The 14,703-nt window shown below is 38.1% G+C and overlaps 1 protein-coding gene across 4 annotated transcripts in view; it reads left to right on the top strand.

Moving 5' to 3' along the window:
* Positions 1-14,703, top strand: part of LOC114135095 (histone deacetylase 7-like) — a 68,550-nt gene that overhangs the window by 38,915 nt on the left and 14,932 nt on the right. For all 4 annotated transcript variants that reach the window (XM_028002041.1, XM_028002039.1, XM_028002040.1 and 1 more), the window contains 16 exons: positions 28-142; positions 930-1,009; positions 1,744-1,857; positions 2,818-2,915; positions 3,253-3,351; positions 4,151-4,298; positions 6,782-7,026; positions 7,258-7,464; positions 7,914-8,121; positions 8,244-8,377; positions 8,470-8,557; positions 9,761-9,801; positions 10,605-10,712; positions 11,308-11,363; positions 12,457-12,544; positions 13,123-13,242. In XM_028002041.1, the coding sequence (XP_027857842.1) occupies positions 28-142; positions 930-1,009; positions 1,744-1,857; positions 2,818-2,915; positions 3,253-3,351; positions 4,151-4,298; positions 6,782-7,026; positions 7,258-7,464; positions 7,914-8,121; positions 8,244-8,377; positions 8,470-8,557; positions 9,761-9,801; positions 10,605-10,712; positions 11,308-11,363; positions 12,457-12,544; positions 13,123-13,242 (1,949 nt within the window). The remainder of the gene's footprint in view (positions 1-27; positions 143-929; positions 1,010-1,743; positions 1,858-2,817; positions 2,916-3,252; positions 3,352-4,150; positions 4,299-6,781; positions 7,027-7,257; positions 7,465-7,913; positions 8,122-8,243; positions 8,378-8,469; positions 8,558-9,760; positions 9,802-10,604; positions 10,713-11,307; positions 11,364-12,456; positions 12,545-13,122; positions 13,243-14,703) is intronic.

Below are 14,703 nucleotides of genomic sequence, written 5' to 3'. Positions count from 1 at the left end.
TTATTGTCCTATTTTAATGTGTGGCAGGTGCTGTAGCTAGCAAACATGTAAAGCAGATCCTGCGTGATCATATAATCATGAAGAACCAGCCTCCTCATGATAGGGTTCCTGGCAGCCACTGCAGTACCTCTCCAGGATACAGGTGAGACTGGCATTGATGTCTGTATAAATCGTTGTTATTTAAAGTTCTATTTTACAAGAATGTTAAAATGTTTTTTGTCAAGATGGACTTGATACAACCACAAACTTAAATGTAGAAAGTTGCCTTCAGAAGTCACCTTATTGGTAAATAGAGCCGCTGAGTACAGCTGCCACCAGGTGGGTTGGGGGTGTTGTGAAAAGGTAATAAGACAATATTCCTTGCTTTCAACATCTCATTGAGAACTGTTGGGCAAAAATATAATGACTTCCACAAATCTGACCTTTATGGGAGAGTGGCAAAAGTAAAACATCATGGAAAGAAACCCTGAACCTCAAATATTTGGAAGTAAATACTCTGGTCAGGTGAGACTGAAACAGAATATTCTGGCCTCCTTGCAAAACACTATGTACGGCAAAACGAATGATCCTAAATGAAATCTTTATGGGGACTTATGGTGGTGGCAGCATAGTGGTGTGGTGATGTTTTTTTTAAATGGGGACAGTAAAGTTGATCAGAGTTGATGGGAGCTTTACAGGGCTAGAAACATGTAGGGAAACTCTGAAACTCTTGGAGGTACGCAAAAGACTTGAGACTGTAAGACTTTCTGCTGGACAGTGACACTAAACATACAACTGCACTAAAAATCAAAGCCTATTCATTTGTTGGAATTACCCAGACCTAAACTTGGCTAAGAATGAGTGACAAGACTTAAGAACTGATGTTCACAACTCTCCCCATATTTTCCCGTGACTAAGCCAGTGCGTCTGATGTTGTTTTGGTTACCTAGGCCACCCGTGCCTGACATGTCCCTCAAGCCTCAACCTACACCCTGTGACCAGCGAAAGGACCTCGCCCTGCGAAGAACAGGTGAGACTCCTGTTTGTGTTTGTGACCAGGGTTGCCACCCTCAGGTCAAATTTTTTTTAAAGATGCTAGTGATTTTCCATTTCAGTTATTTTCTGATGTGACGATTACGGTGAAATCTGAGTCAGTAAAAATTACTGTACTCCGTAGCTTAACATGATTCTGTAAACTTCTCTCTAAAAGTTCTTTAACATGTTTTGGGCATAAGAAAGATAGAAAATCTAAGAGAATCAACACATCTTGGTGTGGTCATTGGGTTAGAATAAATTAAGCTCTAAGCATCAGATCAGGGTCAAAGCTGCATGACAGCCATAAAATCAGTGAGGCAACAATGAGGCAAAGAGAAGTTATATAACCTTAACTAAGGTATGTGTAAAATGAACTGCGTGAGAATCCTGAATACTTCTTCCTCACTGTATGAATCGGAGTGGGAGTGGTTCCCTTTTTTTGGTACATTTCTGCGAGTACACCAACCATTATTTATTTACTTTGCTCTAAAACCTTTGACACAGACACACGCACGCGCACAAGAGTGCTTTAGTTGGCACGGCGACAACAAAACAGCTTTTATCTGAACTAAGCCTAGCAGTGATTGATTACTTTGTTTAGGTTTATTGGAGAATGCCCAATGTAAACGTGAATGATTTTAAGTATTCATTAGCACTGAAGTACTTGCACAGTTCACTTTAACTCGATTCTGTCACTATTATTTTACATGTGTGTATGTATTTGAGCAGTATCTGAGCCCACACTGAAGTGGAAGTTGAAGAAACTCATCTCCACAAGGCCTAACCCGCTGCAACGAAAGATCAGTGCCCCTCCTGATGTCAAACATAGGACAGAAAATATGGGTATGAACATTTATGCTTAGTCTTCTGTTTGCTTTTATATGGCATCGTTTTAAGGTTAATGTGTCTTTATGTTCATCTGCAGAGGCAGACACTTAGCACCCTTGCCAAAGACATGTAAAAATTCTTGAAATGTATTACATCAGCAAAATATCACACATTTTTTTCTTTCAAAAATCCAAACCTTATTTAAATTACATTTTTAAGTGGAAAAGAAAATTCCAGTATTAGGATTTTTTTTTTTTTTACAAAATCATAGGGTGGGACAGTTCAATTCAATTCAGTTCAATCATACATTTATTTTTATTTATTTATTTTGAACATGATTGAAGTATAAAATCACACACATCACACAACAAGGAATGCAGACATATATACATTCCAACTAATCCTAGTTTTCAAACAATACAGTCAAGTTTAGTCAAATTGGTTAAAAAAGTGTTCTATCTAAGGAAACCCATCAAATTCAGTAGTCAGTTGTTATTACTAAAACTTTAGTTTACAAAAATGTAACTGAAGCATATTTCAATTTTGTCTTTACTAATATTGTAAATTAAAGTTTCTAATTATTAATTTATGACTTCCTCTTACCCTGTGGTATAAATTTGACACGAGTGACGTTTCTTTATAGCTTTGTCCACTAGGCTGGATGAGGACACATTTTTATCTTAGCAACCTGACATTTGGCTTGAGTATCAGGATCAGGAATTGGAAAAGAAACCTATGCTCACTGTTTAGTACAGAGGAAATTAAATGTTGGCTTTTTAGTATTTCATTGGTATAGAGTTCTGTTCCTCCACTGTAGAAATGAATATTTCGCAAAAGAAACTTGTATTTTTTAGGAGAAAAATACCTGCTTTAATTTGTATTTTGTTTCATTACATGTTTATGTTTTAAAGTGGAAAACACAGTGTTATAGTAATTATAATATGTTTGGTTTTTCCCCTCCATCCTGTCATGCAGACTCTTCCCCAAGCAGAAGCACCACTTCAGCATCAGGCTGCAGCTCACCAAACGACACCCTCATGTCAGACAATGGGTCCCTCCCACGGGCTCCTGAGGTGAGACCCTTTCTCAGCATGTCAGTCACAGTCACGTCTTTTGCTTACAAGTGTGACGTAGTTAGGGGTTTCCATATGCATTTCTTGCTTGCGTCTTTAATGGAACGCTAGTAAATTTCAGCTGCCTGAGCTTTCAACACAAATACATTCTCAATCAGTGAGGAAAAGTCTAAATGAAATATGAGTACAGTTTAGGGACTATTTCGTCATAGTGTAGTCTTGGTTTTTTCAGTGATGCTAAGAATGTTTGTTTCACAACAGTTTGAATGTGATAAGTTTTGAGAAATTGTGCATGTTGTGGAGTGTGCCGCAGTAATTTAGACCTGTGCTTTTCCAGTCAAAGAGGGTACTGATGAACAATGGTAATGTAGCCCACTTTGCTCTGCCTGCCAACCACACTGCAAAGCACAACATCACTGCTGGACTTCCTGCTCAGGTGAGCAAGAAATTTGAATTGAATTTAGAATTTTGTAGTTTTTGTGTTTTTCTCTCATGACGGAACCACCAATAAATTCTTGATTTGTACGTCAGTGTAAAAGTTACAGTGCACAACCAAACAAAATTACTTTGTGATGTGCAATAGCCACAACACCACTATTGCACGTTTAAAAAAGTGTAAGTGGTGTTTTGTTGTTTTTAAAGAAAAATCTTTTACTTTGATGCCTCTGAATTAAACAAAGCACAACAAATTCCTTTCCAAAATTACCTAATTGCTGAGTAGTATTTGATTCAGACTTCAAAATGAGTCAATATAAAACATGTGGATGAAGCTCCAGTGGACGGAAGAGGGCTAGTATCCACCAGCTGTTAAATATAGCTTTAATTATTTTTGCAAGGGATAATCGGTAGAATGGGTTTAAATCTTTAGATGTGAAATTCTTTTGTAAAAAATAAAAGTTAAAAGTCAGGTAATTTCTGACATGTAAAATTAACAAACATAAAAATTCATGCTTTTGTGTGTTTGTTGCTGTAATGTTGTATAGATAAAAACAATATTTTTATTAGGTTCCTTTTATCAGTTTCTCTAAGGTTAATATATGTACACCACAGGGCTTCCACTTCTATTCTGACCTTTTTCGTGACAGTATAAATGTATACATTGAGTAGTCAACAAGGCAATTAAATCCTTAGCTTTTCCTCAAATCACCCAGTTTGTTCATTTTTAAGCCACACCCATAATGAATGTGTTTCTACTTCTGTAGCATCTCTAAATTTGTCATTCTTTTTCTCTGCAGGGTGACTTGCGTGTAACAAAGCCAGTGGCAGCATCGACTTTGCAGTCTCTCTACCTCCCTCTGGAGGTCCCATCTATATCTCAACGCTTGCAGCCAGTGTTCATATTTGAACCACACATGGGGCTGATGCGCCAGCAGCTTGTTCCTCGTGAGTGGCATTGCCTGCGAAGCATATATCTGCACGTATGGCACATACGTCATATGTGGCTCTGATAACTGTCAGAGCCACATATGCACATTTGACTATGCTGTTAGTGCTCATAGTTGATACTTTGACCTCATCTTACATGTTTGGTTTCTACAAGTTGTAGTTTTATTTCTGGAGGAGGTGGATTTCACCTGAGGTTTTTATGAATTAGTGAAAACAAATATTCCAATATATATTTATCTAATTTGCGTTTACAGCTTTTATTGTAAGTTGACAATATGACTTTTAGTAATAAATGTCCTGCTTATTTGCAAAAACATAAAATGATCTACAGTAAAAAAAAAAAGCTTTTATTTTAAATTAGAGACTGTATTAAAACTTATATCACCTGTGAGCCTGCATGTCTTGATACAAGAGCACCCTCTACTGGGCAGAGTACAGCAGGGGCGCCATGTAGAGGTTAAAGGTTATGACAATTCTAAGGGCCCCTGACCAACAGGGGGCCCTCCACAATTTATTTATTTAATTTTTGTTCATAGAAATTTAAAAAAATAATAATAATTGGGGCCCTGCCAATTACAAAATTAATCATATTGTATTTTCGAAGATTGTTTTTAGCAGTGAAAAATGTATGTTTCCACTCCCAGACCAAAAAACACACATCCATATTTGCACTTAACCCCCCTTGATCTGCATGAAATGGTTCAGTTCCTGCTTGGAGCGCTTGACGGTGACGATTTTTCAGGAGCAGTCAGTAGAAAACAAGAACGACTGTGGCAGTTGCTATGCTGCTAAGAAAAATAATAAAATCAGGTTTTCAAAAAAAAGAAATATATATATATAGAGAGAGAGAGAAAGAAAAAGGCAAGATTGTCAATTTGCAACCCAGGTTTTCTCTGAGAGGTGGGTAGACTGTGTGAGATTATTAACCATTTAGCATAGTTAGCTTAGCTACAGACTGCTGTTTGCCTCCATTTCACTAGCATCTTATGAATTAAAGAAAAAAATTACCAAGACATTAATATATTTAACTTGTCACTTGTACCTTTTACCGCTTAACAAAAGGTGAGTCAGTCAGCAGCAGCTCTAACCCACGTCCCTCCAGACCTGTCCTCTTCTAAGTGAAATTAAAGCTGCAGTATGTAACTTTTATATACCGGTATATAAAAAAAAAATTCACACATTTGTTAAAACTGTCATTATGTTGTGACAGTATGGTATGAGCGATGATCTGTGAAAAATCTATTTCCTCTGCTTTCTCAAAGTGCTAGAAACAACCAGTCAGTGGCAGGAGAGTTTTAGTGCTGTCAGTCACAATCTCATGTGGCTGCTCAGTCTAGTTAGCATAGCTACCAGTGATGGCAGATAAACAATTTTCCTGTAATGATATGTTGTTTCTCCACCATTAGCACATTTAGCAGTGAGTGAATGAAATTGATTGACAGCACTAAGACCCTCCTCCTGGTTCTGATTGGTTGTTTTGGCTGTTGCATTACTTTAGCCCAGGGGTGGGCAATCCTGGTCCTCGAGGGCCGGTGTCCTGCAAATCTTAGATGTCTCCCTGGTCCAACACACTTGAATCCAATAACTCAATCACCTCCTAAGTGCAGTCAAGTTCTCCAGAGTCCTGCTAATGACCTCATTATTTGACTCAGGTGTGTTGAAGTAGAGATGCATCTAAAAGTTGCAGGAGACCGGCCCTCGAGGCCTGGAGTTGCCCACCCCTGCTTTAGCCAGTAATAGCAGCTCAGGGAGAAGGTGGGGGAGATTGATTGTTTTCACAGATTATTTGTCTCATAGCAAACTCACGAAATGGTGACATCTTTAACAAATATGGAGAAAACATATTTTTTATTAAAGTTATATACTGCAGCTTGTTTAAAGTGCAACTACATAGCATTTTTTGAGAAGTCTGGATTGCTTCATGTATATTTTGCACATTGCCTATGACTGTTGGTCATAGGGAGAGACATTTCAGTAAGACATTTCAGTAAGCTAAAACTAAGAAAAAATTTAAGCAGCCTACTTGCATACTGTATGCAGACTGTTGGATGCAAAATTCATAAGAAATATTGAGCTGGTATCAGTATTGGACCAAAAAAAGCAAGGCAGTTGCAATTCTTTAAAATTGTGACGCTTTTGATAGGTCAGATAGACTCAAGAGATTGTAACAGCAGCTGCGTGGGGGGGCCCAATTAAATTTTTTGTCAGGGGGCCCAAGATTCCTGGCAGTGGCCCTTTAGTACAGTGATGCAGTGTCACTTACGACAAAAAAATGTGTCATTCAACCCGAACCAAACTGTGAAGTTTTGTTAGTTTCCCTGCAGTCTGTCAACATGTTTCAGTTTTCTTCTTTTTTTCCGACAAGTATTCATTCTTACTATCCCTCTTATTCTCGCTTGTTGCCCTTTTCAATTCCTTCCTGCGACCTGTCCTTCACCTTATTCCTTGTTGTCACTCTTTTTTTCATTTCTTGTTTTCAGTTCATAGTTTGAGTACCATTCCTCAGCAACAGCATCCTCACATATCCTCCTCGTCCAGAAGAGAAGGCTTAGTTGCCTTGGGTTCACATCGACCTGTGGAGCGAGCGCATTCAGAGCCTCTGCCTTACAGCCACTCAGTCCTGCCCCTGCATGCCGGCCATCATCCACACGCCCACCAACAGCTCTCCCAGCTGTACCACAAGGCTGGATTGGAAAGGTTTAAGCTGAGCACACAGCTGAGCAAGGTGAGAAGAGGCAGGTGTAAACATTAGCATGCCAAAAAGAAAACTATGACTCACTATTAACTGAGTGACTGAAAAAGAGGATTCATTCTGTCAGAAACATTTGACTAAGCAAAAGGGGATTGAAATTCATCAATTATGATTATTCTGTTCAGAAATGCAACAACAGAAAATTTAAAAGAATTCTAGAGTGAAAAGCCTTTGCAATTTTATTGAGAATGTCATCTGACACAGATCCCGTCTGAAGACATGGACGTGGATGAGAGCGGATCAGCATCAGGTTCTGGAACAGGGTCTTTGTGCGGCTCTGAACTGGGTTCCCTGTCTGAAGACGGCCACCGCCGGAGAGAAAGTAATGCCAGCACCGATTCAGTTTATGACACAGAGTCCATCACTTCCTCTCGGGAGAGCTTGATTGAGACATCACACTCTCTCAGTCAGGTACTAACGTCAAATCATATGCAAACAAAAAAGTACAGAAAAACATCTCATCAACTTTTCTTTGGTTTAAGCTTCTAAAGATGGTGGAAAGTTACTTAGAATTCTATGTTATTCTAAATTTTTCACTTGAGAAATTTATTATATATAGAAACCACTGACTGATCTCCAACACTATAAAATCAATGTGCCTTTTTAATTTTTACCTGAATGAACTTGCCTTACCATTAGGGGGCACTGTTGCTTTATATATTCCAGCAGCAAGGTATTTTTGCTTATCAAGTTCTTGTTCAACACATGTAGAATTAAATTGTCCACATTATGTGTAATTTTACCAGCTGGAGGCATTGGAGGACCATACTTTACTCAAAGTACTTTTACCTCCCTCTGACTTATAATAAATGTTAATTACTTCCTTGTATTCCCTTTAAACTCATTTGTGCAAAACACAGAGGCAGGTAATCCTCAGATCAACTTTACAGCCAGATGCGCTGGGAGTTCCTACCTTAATCTGGCCTCATCAGTCTCATCCGCCTGTGATTCGGAGCCGCTCTCTACCACCTTCCACCTCCCTGGCGCCTTCTTCGCATGTACCCACCATAATACCCTCTATGTCACTATCCAGCCCTGCCAAAGATGCCAAGCTACGATTTACAACAGGTGAGTCAAACACTGATTTAAGTAGCGAAGGATTTTATTTGCTGTATATTTTGAAGCATGGTAACGTGACCTAAGAGCAAATTATTGGGTTATAAGTCACGTCTTCATGTGTGTGTGTGCAGGTTTGGTTTACGATACTCAGATGCAGAAGCACCAGTGTATCTGTGGAGACAACAGCCGCCATGCTGAGCATGCTGGGAGAATCCAGAGCATCTGGTCTAGACTGCAAGAGAGAGGGCTTAAGAGTCAATGTGAGGTAGGGACTTTGCACACTGATATACTATGAGAGAAAGAATTAGCTGTCAAACATGCTAGAGGTTCACAAAAAGCTTTATCTCTGTGTTAAAGTGCATCCTCAGTAGAAAAGCCACACGTGCAGAGCTGCTTTCCGTCCATTCAGAAAACCACGTGTTAATGGACAATCAGAAGCGCACGGGTAAGATCAATAATAACACTGAAAATTACGTTCATAATATTGCTATGCCACTGCTTCACTATACTATGCAAAAGTATTCATACTTTTTAAAATGTTTTTTCATATTTTTTTCCATTGCAACCACAAATTTCAATGTGGGAATTTTATTGTTTATATGTTGCCAAGCTTAACTATATGAAATAAAGGTTAGATTTGAGTTTAACAATCATTGCAATTTCATCTTATGCTGGATCTAAGCCATTCTTTTGTAAATCCGGCTCTATAATTAGTGCTGTTGTCCCGGAAGATGAATTTCCATCCCAGTCTCAAGTTTTCTTTGAGGTTTTTCCTGTTCATAGCTCCATTTTTCCCCTCATCAACTCTGACCGACTTCCATGTCCTTGCTAAAGTATGAGGCTTCCACCACCATGTTTCATGGTTCACAGTGGAGGTGGTGTGTTTAGGCAGGAAGCTACTACTGCACATTACCCTAAACTTGAGGGTAATGTGCAGTAGTAGCTTCCTGCCGCACATAGCGTGTCACGTGTAGGCCGAAAAGTTTAGTTTTGGTTCTGTCTAACTACAACACCTTCAAACATGTTCACTATGTTCCCTACATTGCTTATGGAAAACTTTAAACTGAACTTGTTATGTCTTTCTTTCACCAGTGGCTTTCTACTTGCCACTTTTTCATAAAGACCAGACTTGTTGAGCCTGAATCCATTGATTCTCAGGTGGGAGAATCAACAGATCTATGCGGATCTATGCTAATCCCCAGGAGTTAACACGAGCCTCTTCTCTGTTTAATGTTTTGCTTGTCTGACTGGTCAACTTAAGTGGGTGGCTGTTCCTTTATTAGGTTTGCAGTTGGGCAAAGTTTCCCCTGATGATGAATTGAAGAGTGCTCTGTCGGATGTTCAAAGCTTGGGATATTGTTTTATAAACCAAATCACCTTTAAACTTCTCCATAATTTTATACCTGACCTGTCTGCTTTGTTCCTTGGTTTTTGTGATCCTGTTTGTTCACTACTGTTCTCAAACAAACCTTTCCTTTGTTAATTAAATAAAATCTCAATGAAGTAATTAAAGTTTGTAGTTGTAATGTAGCAAAATGTGAGATGGCTTGTTTGTGTGCATTCTGTACATATGTAAATATATTTATATATATATTTATATATATAGATATATTTATAACGCTTAAATACTACAAATATTTCCATGCAGGATCACGTATTTTTGTGGACCTACCATGTGGAGGTGTGGGGGTGAGTCCTGCGCAGGCGGACACACGCACACACACCCCAACGCACGCACATCAACACACAATCACACACAATACAGATCTGTTTTAAAACTCTAGTCATGTGGGAATATTTCCACTCATCTAATTGCGTTACTGAACAGCAAACATTACATGGCTTATTATGCCTTATTACACAATTTAGATAATGATACTACCAATTGCTCATGCTATTGTTTTTGGCTAAGATAACTTTGAAACCTCAAAAAAATCTAAGTCTGTACAATAGTCAGAGGGGGAAGGAACAACAAGGGAAAACATACAAGTAAAGTGCTGAAAATATATCTATATTTTCCTAAGGAACCTTAAAAAGGGATGTAGGATAAATAAAATATTATGTTTATAGTTAAGAAAGAAAACTCTGAAGGGGGATGGGTGGCAGCTGATAAGAGCACCGATGTGCTGGATTTCCGGCCTTTAGCTGCTAGAGTGAAGAGGGTGATTGAAACAAGATGGTAAACCTTGTGAAAAAAGAAATTCCTGTAATTTCAGCGTTACCCTAACAGCACAGCAGACCGCCAGCAGAGAGAACTTTTTGAAGATTCGGGTCACATACACACATACACACTTTTGTCATTAAACAATTAAATATTTTGTCTGAGATGTTTTCAAAAGTAAATAGATTTTGCCATTGTAATGAAAAACCATTTGACCTTTCCTACTGTCTTTGTGCTCTGATCAGCTAATCCTGTAATAATATTACAGGAACACTAACATTTTTATGAATAAAATCTAATTGTGATGTGTTTTCCATTGTTTTATAAACAGGTGGACATTGATACAGTTTGGAATGAGCAACATACAGCAGCTGCTTCCCAAGTAGCAGCAGGATGTGTCATAGACCTGGCCCTTAAGGTGGCACAGAGACAGCTGAAGGTGAGATGGATCACCGTGAGATGGATGGATGGATGTTTGTTTGTTTGTTTGACTGTTTTGGGCTATGTTTTTCATACATAGCGCATACGTAGCAGTGAAGCTAGTTATGTACTGACAGAGACTGACAGGTCACTCAGTGATGAAGAAGCCATAACTCCAAATTCAATACAAACAACTGATTACATTTTGCCAAAATTCAAGTCAACTTTAGTGAAAAGCTACTGCTTAGGTGTCAAATCTATTAACTACTTGGGGAATGCATGTAGCTGGAATTAAAAAGGATGTTTTTAATTCCAGTTAGCAAAAGGAGGATTTTCATAATTCAAACTGACCTCAACTGGAGTAGCTCAATTTGATTATATTAACACAAAAGCAAACTAAGAGTTCTTGTTTATACAGCTTGAATTAAGTATGTTATAGACAATATATTTACTGTGCAGTGTAATGGACAGCTGTTTCGCAGTAAATGACGGTGTTTGCAGCTCTTCTTTATTTATATCTCAAACAATTTCATGTTAATGTTTTAACACCTTTATGTTTAAGAATAAGTTGTTAAAACAGTGAGGTGTTAAGACTGTTTTCTGTTTTCTTACAGAATGGATTTGCAGTGGTGAGACCTCCCGGACACCACGCAACTCGTTCGTCTCCTCTGTAAGTACAGAAGCATGCACACATACACACAAATGGAGCTAAGGGGGTTGCAAAGTTGTTGTTTTTTTGATAAATTAGCTCCACTATACTTGAAAAAGAGAGAGAGGGTGCCGTAGTGTGTCTATGTTAATGTATGAGTGGTGTGCACTACCTGCTCAATGCCAGAGGCAATTACCTCCTCTACTGTTTCTTTACAGTTTTCAAGACACAAAGCAAAGCACCTCAAAAGAGACGTGCAGGAGCTGTGTATCCACGCACCCTGCACATGGTGCTGTGTGTGGATACGTGTGGATGTGCATATCTGTGTGCATTGATTTGTGTCACCCTTTGATAGCAGGCATTAGCCAAATAACCACATTCAGCTGGGGCTGTGTGTGTGAGCTCAGCAGTGCTTGTCACTAGTTATTTATGGCGTGATAATGATTTTTCTTGATGAGCTAAGTTTGGACAGCTTATTGTGTACATTGTTCACACACACACACACACACACACACACACCCCCACACACACACACACACCCGCCTGCACGCAGGCAATCACACTTTACACCCTAATGCTGACACTGCCTTTTCCAACATTCCTCCATTGTTTTTCATGCATCAACATTTTCTTTGCATACTTCTGTTGTAGACAGCCAGTGTTAGTGAGTTCTGTGAGTTCATTTCTCAGAAATCATCCCTCGCGCCCCGCCAGCTTTCTGGCAGAATTACCATTTCAAATGTGTCTTAAATTTCATGATAAGCTTTGTCTTCAGTTTGTCATGAAATGCATGGCTTCTGCATTGTTCAGGAGTGAAACATGTTAGAGTCAGCATAACATTCTATTAACGGAAGCCATTTTTGTTTGTTCCCTGAGAAAAGGCAAACACTGAAGAACCTAAAACACAATAATATTCCTAAATAACTTGCAATAGATGTTAACGTGGCAGGAGTCAGCATTGGGACTGTCATGGCCTGAGAAGGCACCACACAAAGCCAAATAACTGCCTTACAGGTTCCTACGGGCCATATGTGGATTTTGTGAAATTAATTTGCAAAAGATGCGCAGTGATAAACACATGTGGCTGCCACTCTTCCTGTTTGTTTGTCCACAGGGGCTTCTGTTACTTCAACTCTGTGGCCATCGCAGCCAAGCAGCTCCAACACAAACTCAGTGTCAGCAAGATCCTCATAGTAGATTGGGTAAGGACTAAAACATCCATCAGGATCACCCTTCTCTTCATGGAAACATTACAAACATAAAGAATGAAATGTCTAGGTGCAAAAAGCAAGGACCCAGACTTACAGTAGCAATCCTAATCACAATTTAGATCATTTAGACAGTTATTTCTGTTATCCACGTGTGAGTCGAACTGTCACATGTGCTTAGAGTAAATTCAAAATCACACACAGGCGCATAAAAGTTCACCGAGGCATACATATACCGATCCAGAGCCAGCCGTTTTCTCTGCTGAACACGTGCATATTTGAGTCTGCACAATATCTTTACAAAGGACGCACTATATAGTGTAATATTTTATGAAACGACAGTTATTATTATAATATATCAAACAAAAAGGATAAATACTTTTGCCATTGATGTGAAAAGTTATGCAAGTCTTACAAACTGTGTTCACTTCTTATCAGTTAATGTGAGATTTTTTTGTTACCCTTACCGTGCAAATTAGTTTTAACAATACCTATATATCTATATATTTATATATATTTATATATATATATATATATATATATATACTCTTATGTACTCAAATCTTTTCCAGGATGTGCACCATGGCAATGGCACCCAAGAGGCCTTCTATGATGACCCGAGTGTTCTGTATATCTCTCTGCATCGCTATGATGATGGGAACTTCTTTCCTGGTAGTGGACATCCAAATGAGGTAGTTAAACAGTATCTATGTATGGTTTTATTTACATTGTACTAATAGAACCACACAAAAATAAAACTCTTTATTTTGTAGATTTTTTTATGACCTTGATTCAGCAGATATTATCAAAAGCAATAATACCTTTTGAACTTGTTCCTATTTTGTAATGCTGCCACAAAACCCTTTTATCTATTTTATGAAAAATGTATCTAGTGGACGCAAACAAAATAAAGCATAACTGTGAAGGAAAAGGAGAAGCGTTTTTCAAAATGTGATAAAAGTAAAAAGTGTGACATACATTTGTATTCAGCCTGCAAGCACCTCACCACTCTTTAACCAACTCTTTGTACAATCACCTTTCACTGCAACGTCACTGGGGTTTGTCTGTCAGTTTTACACATCTAGAGCCATATTTTTTTTATTATAAAAACAATTCACTCAGTTACATTAGGTAAGAACTGTCTCTAAACTTATTTTTAGCAGATTTCCTTTCATGTTTTTCTTTTTTTGTCTTTAGCTTAATTTATCCTCACATTCATGTCTGACCAGCTTCACTGTCTCTGCTGTTAAAGAAACACATATAAATAGCATGAGTTTGCAAACAGCAGACCCGGACCAAACAAAGCTTATTTATGAAGAGTTTTCATGGCTCTGTTTCTTCACAGATGTATTCCAGAATGATCTTCACAGCACAGCTGTATTAATACCGAGATTAAATTAAACACAGGTGTACTCTGTTTATCACATAGGCGCCTACTAAAAACACTGGATTTTTGGGCAAATAACAGAGCAAAATTGCTCTGAACAAATTCACACTTGTTTTTCATATTTTTATTTGTAGAAACTTTCCTTCCTCTTCATATTTACTTGCTATGTTATAATGATCTACTGCATAAAATCCCAATATAAAATTACCTGGTTTATAATTGTGATGGAACAAAATGTGGAAAGATTTAAGGGGTATGAATGCTTTTACACAGAAATTTATCTAGTATCTGTTTGAGTTCAGTGAACCAGTGAGGACCACAGGAGCTCAAGAGTGTGCCTGTGAAGACAAATAAAATTGTGTACTATATCGAGGAATATTCTACATAACACAAAACCAAAGTTAAAAATTAACTTATGAGATAATGGATGCCTTTAATTCAGGGGTCCCCAAACTTTCTCCTGTGAGGGCCACATAACTTGTCCCTTCTCTGATGGGGGGCCGGGGTCAGTTTGTAACAGAAAAAGTGTGACGATTGTAAGAGTGCTAAACATAAAAATGTATTGTTTTTCAGAAAGCACAATCAAATAACCTTTTCTGGATTCTTCAGAGAACAAAAGTCAGGAAATAACACTATTTATGAAATAAATAATAACCAAATAACACTGGGTTCTCCACATAAAAAAAAGGGTTAGAGTCAATTATATGCATGTATAAAATAGTTACTAACTAATTGTTAATAATAAATAAAGTTCATTACTAAGGAA

The sequence above is a fragment of the Xiphophorus couchianus genome, chromosome 20 (genome assembly GCF_001444195.1).
Source record: "Xiphophorus couchianus chromosome 20, X_couchianus-1.0, whole genome shotgun sequence".
Lineage (NCBI taxonomy): Eukaryota > Metazoa > Chordata > Actinopteri > Cyprinodontiformes > Poeciliidae > Xiphophorus > Xiphophorus couchianus.
The sequence above is the reverse complement of the archived record's forward strand: the minus strand, read 5'-3'. Positions and strand labels throughout refer to the sequence as shown.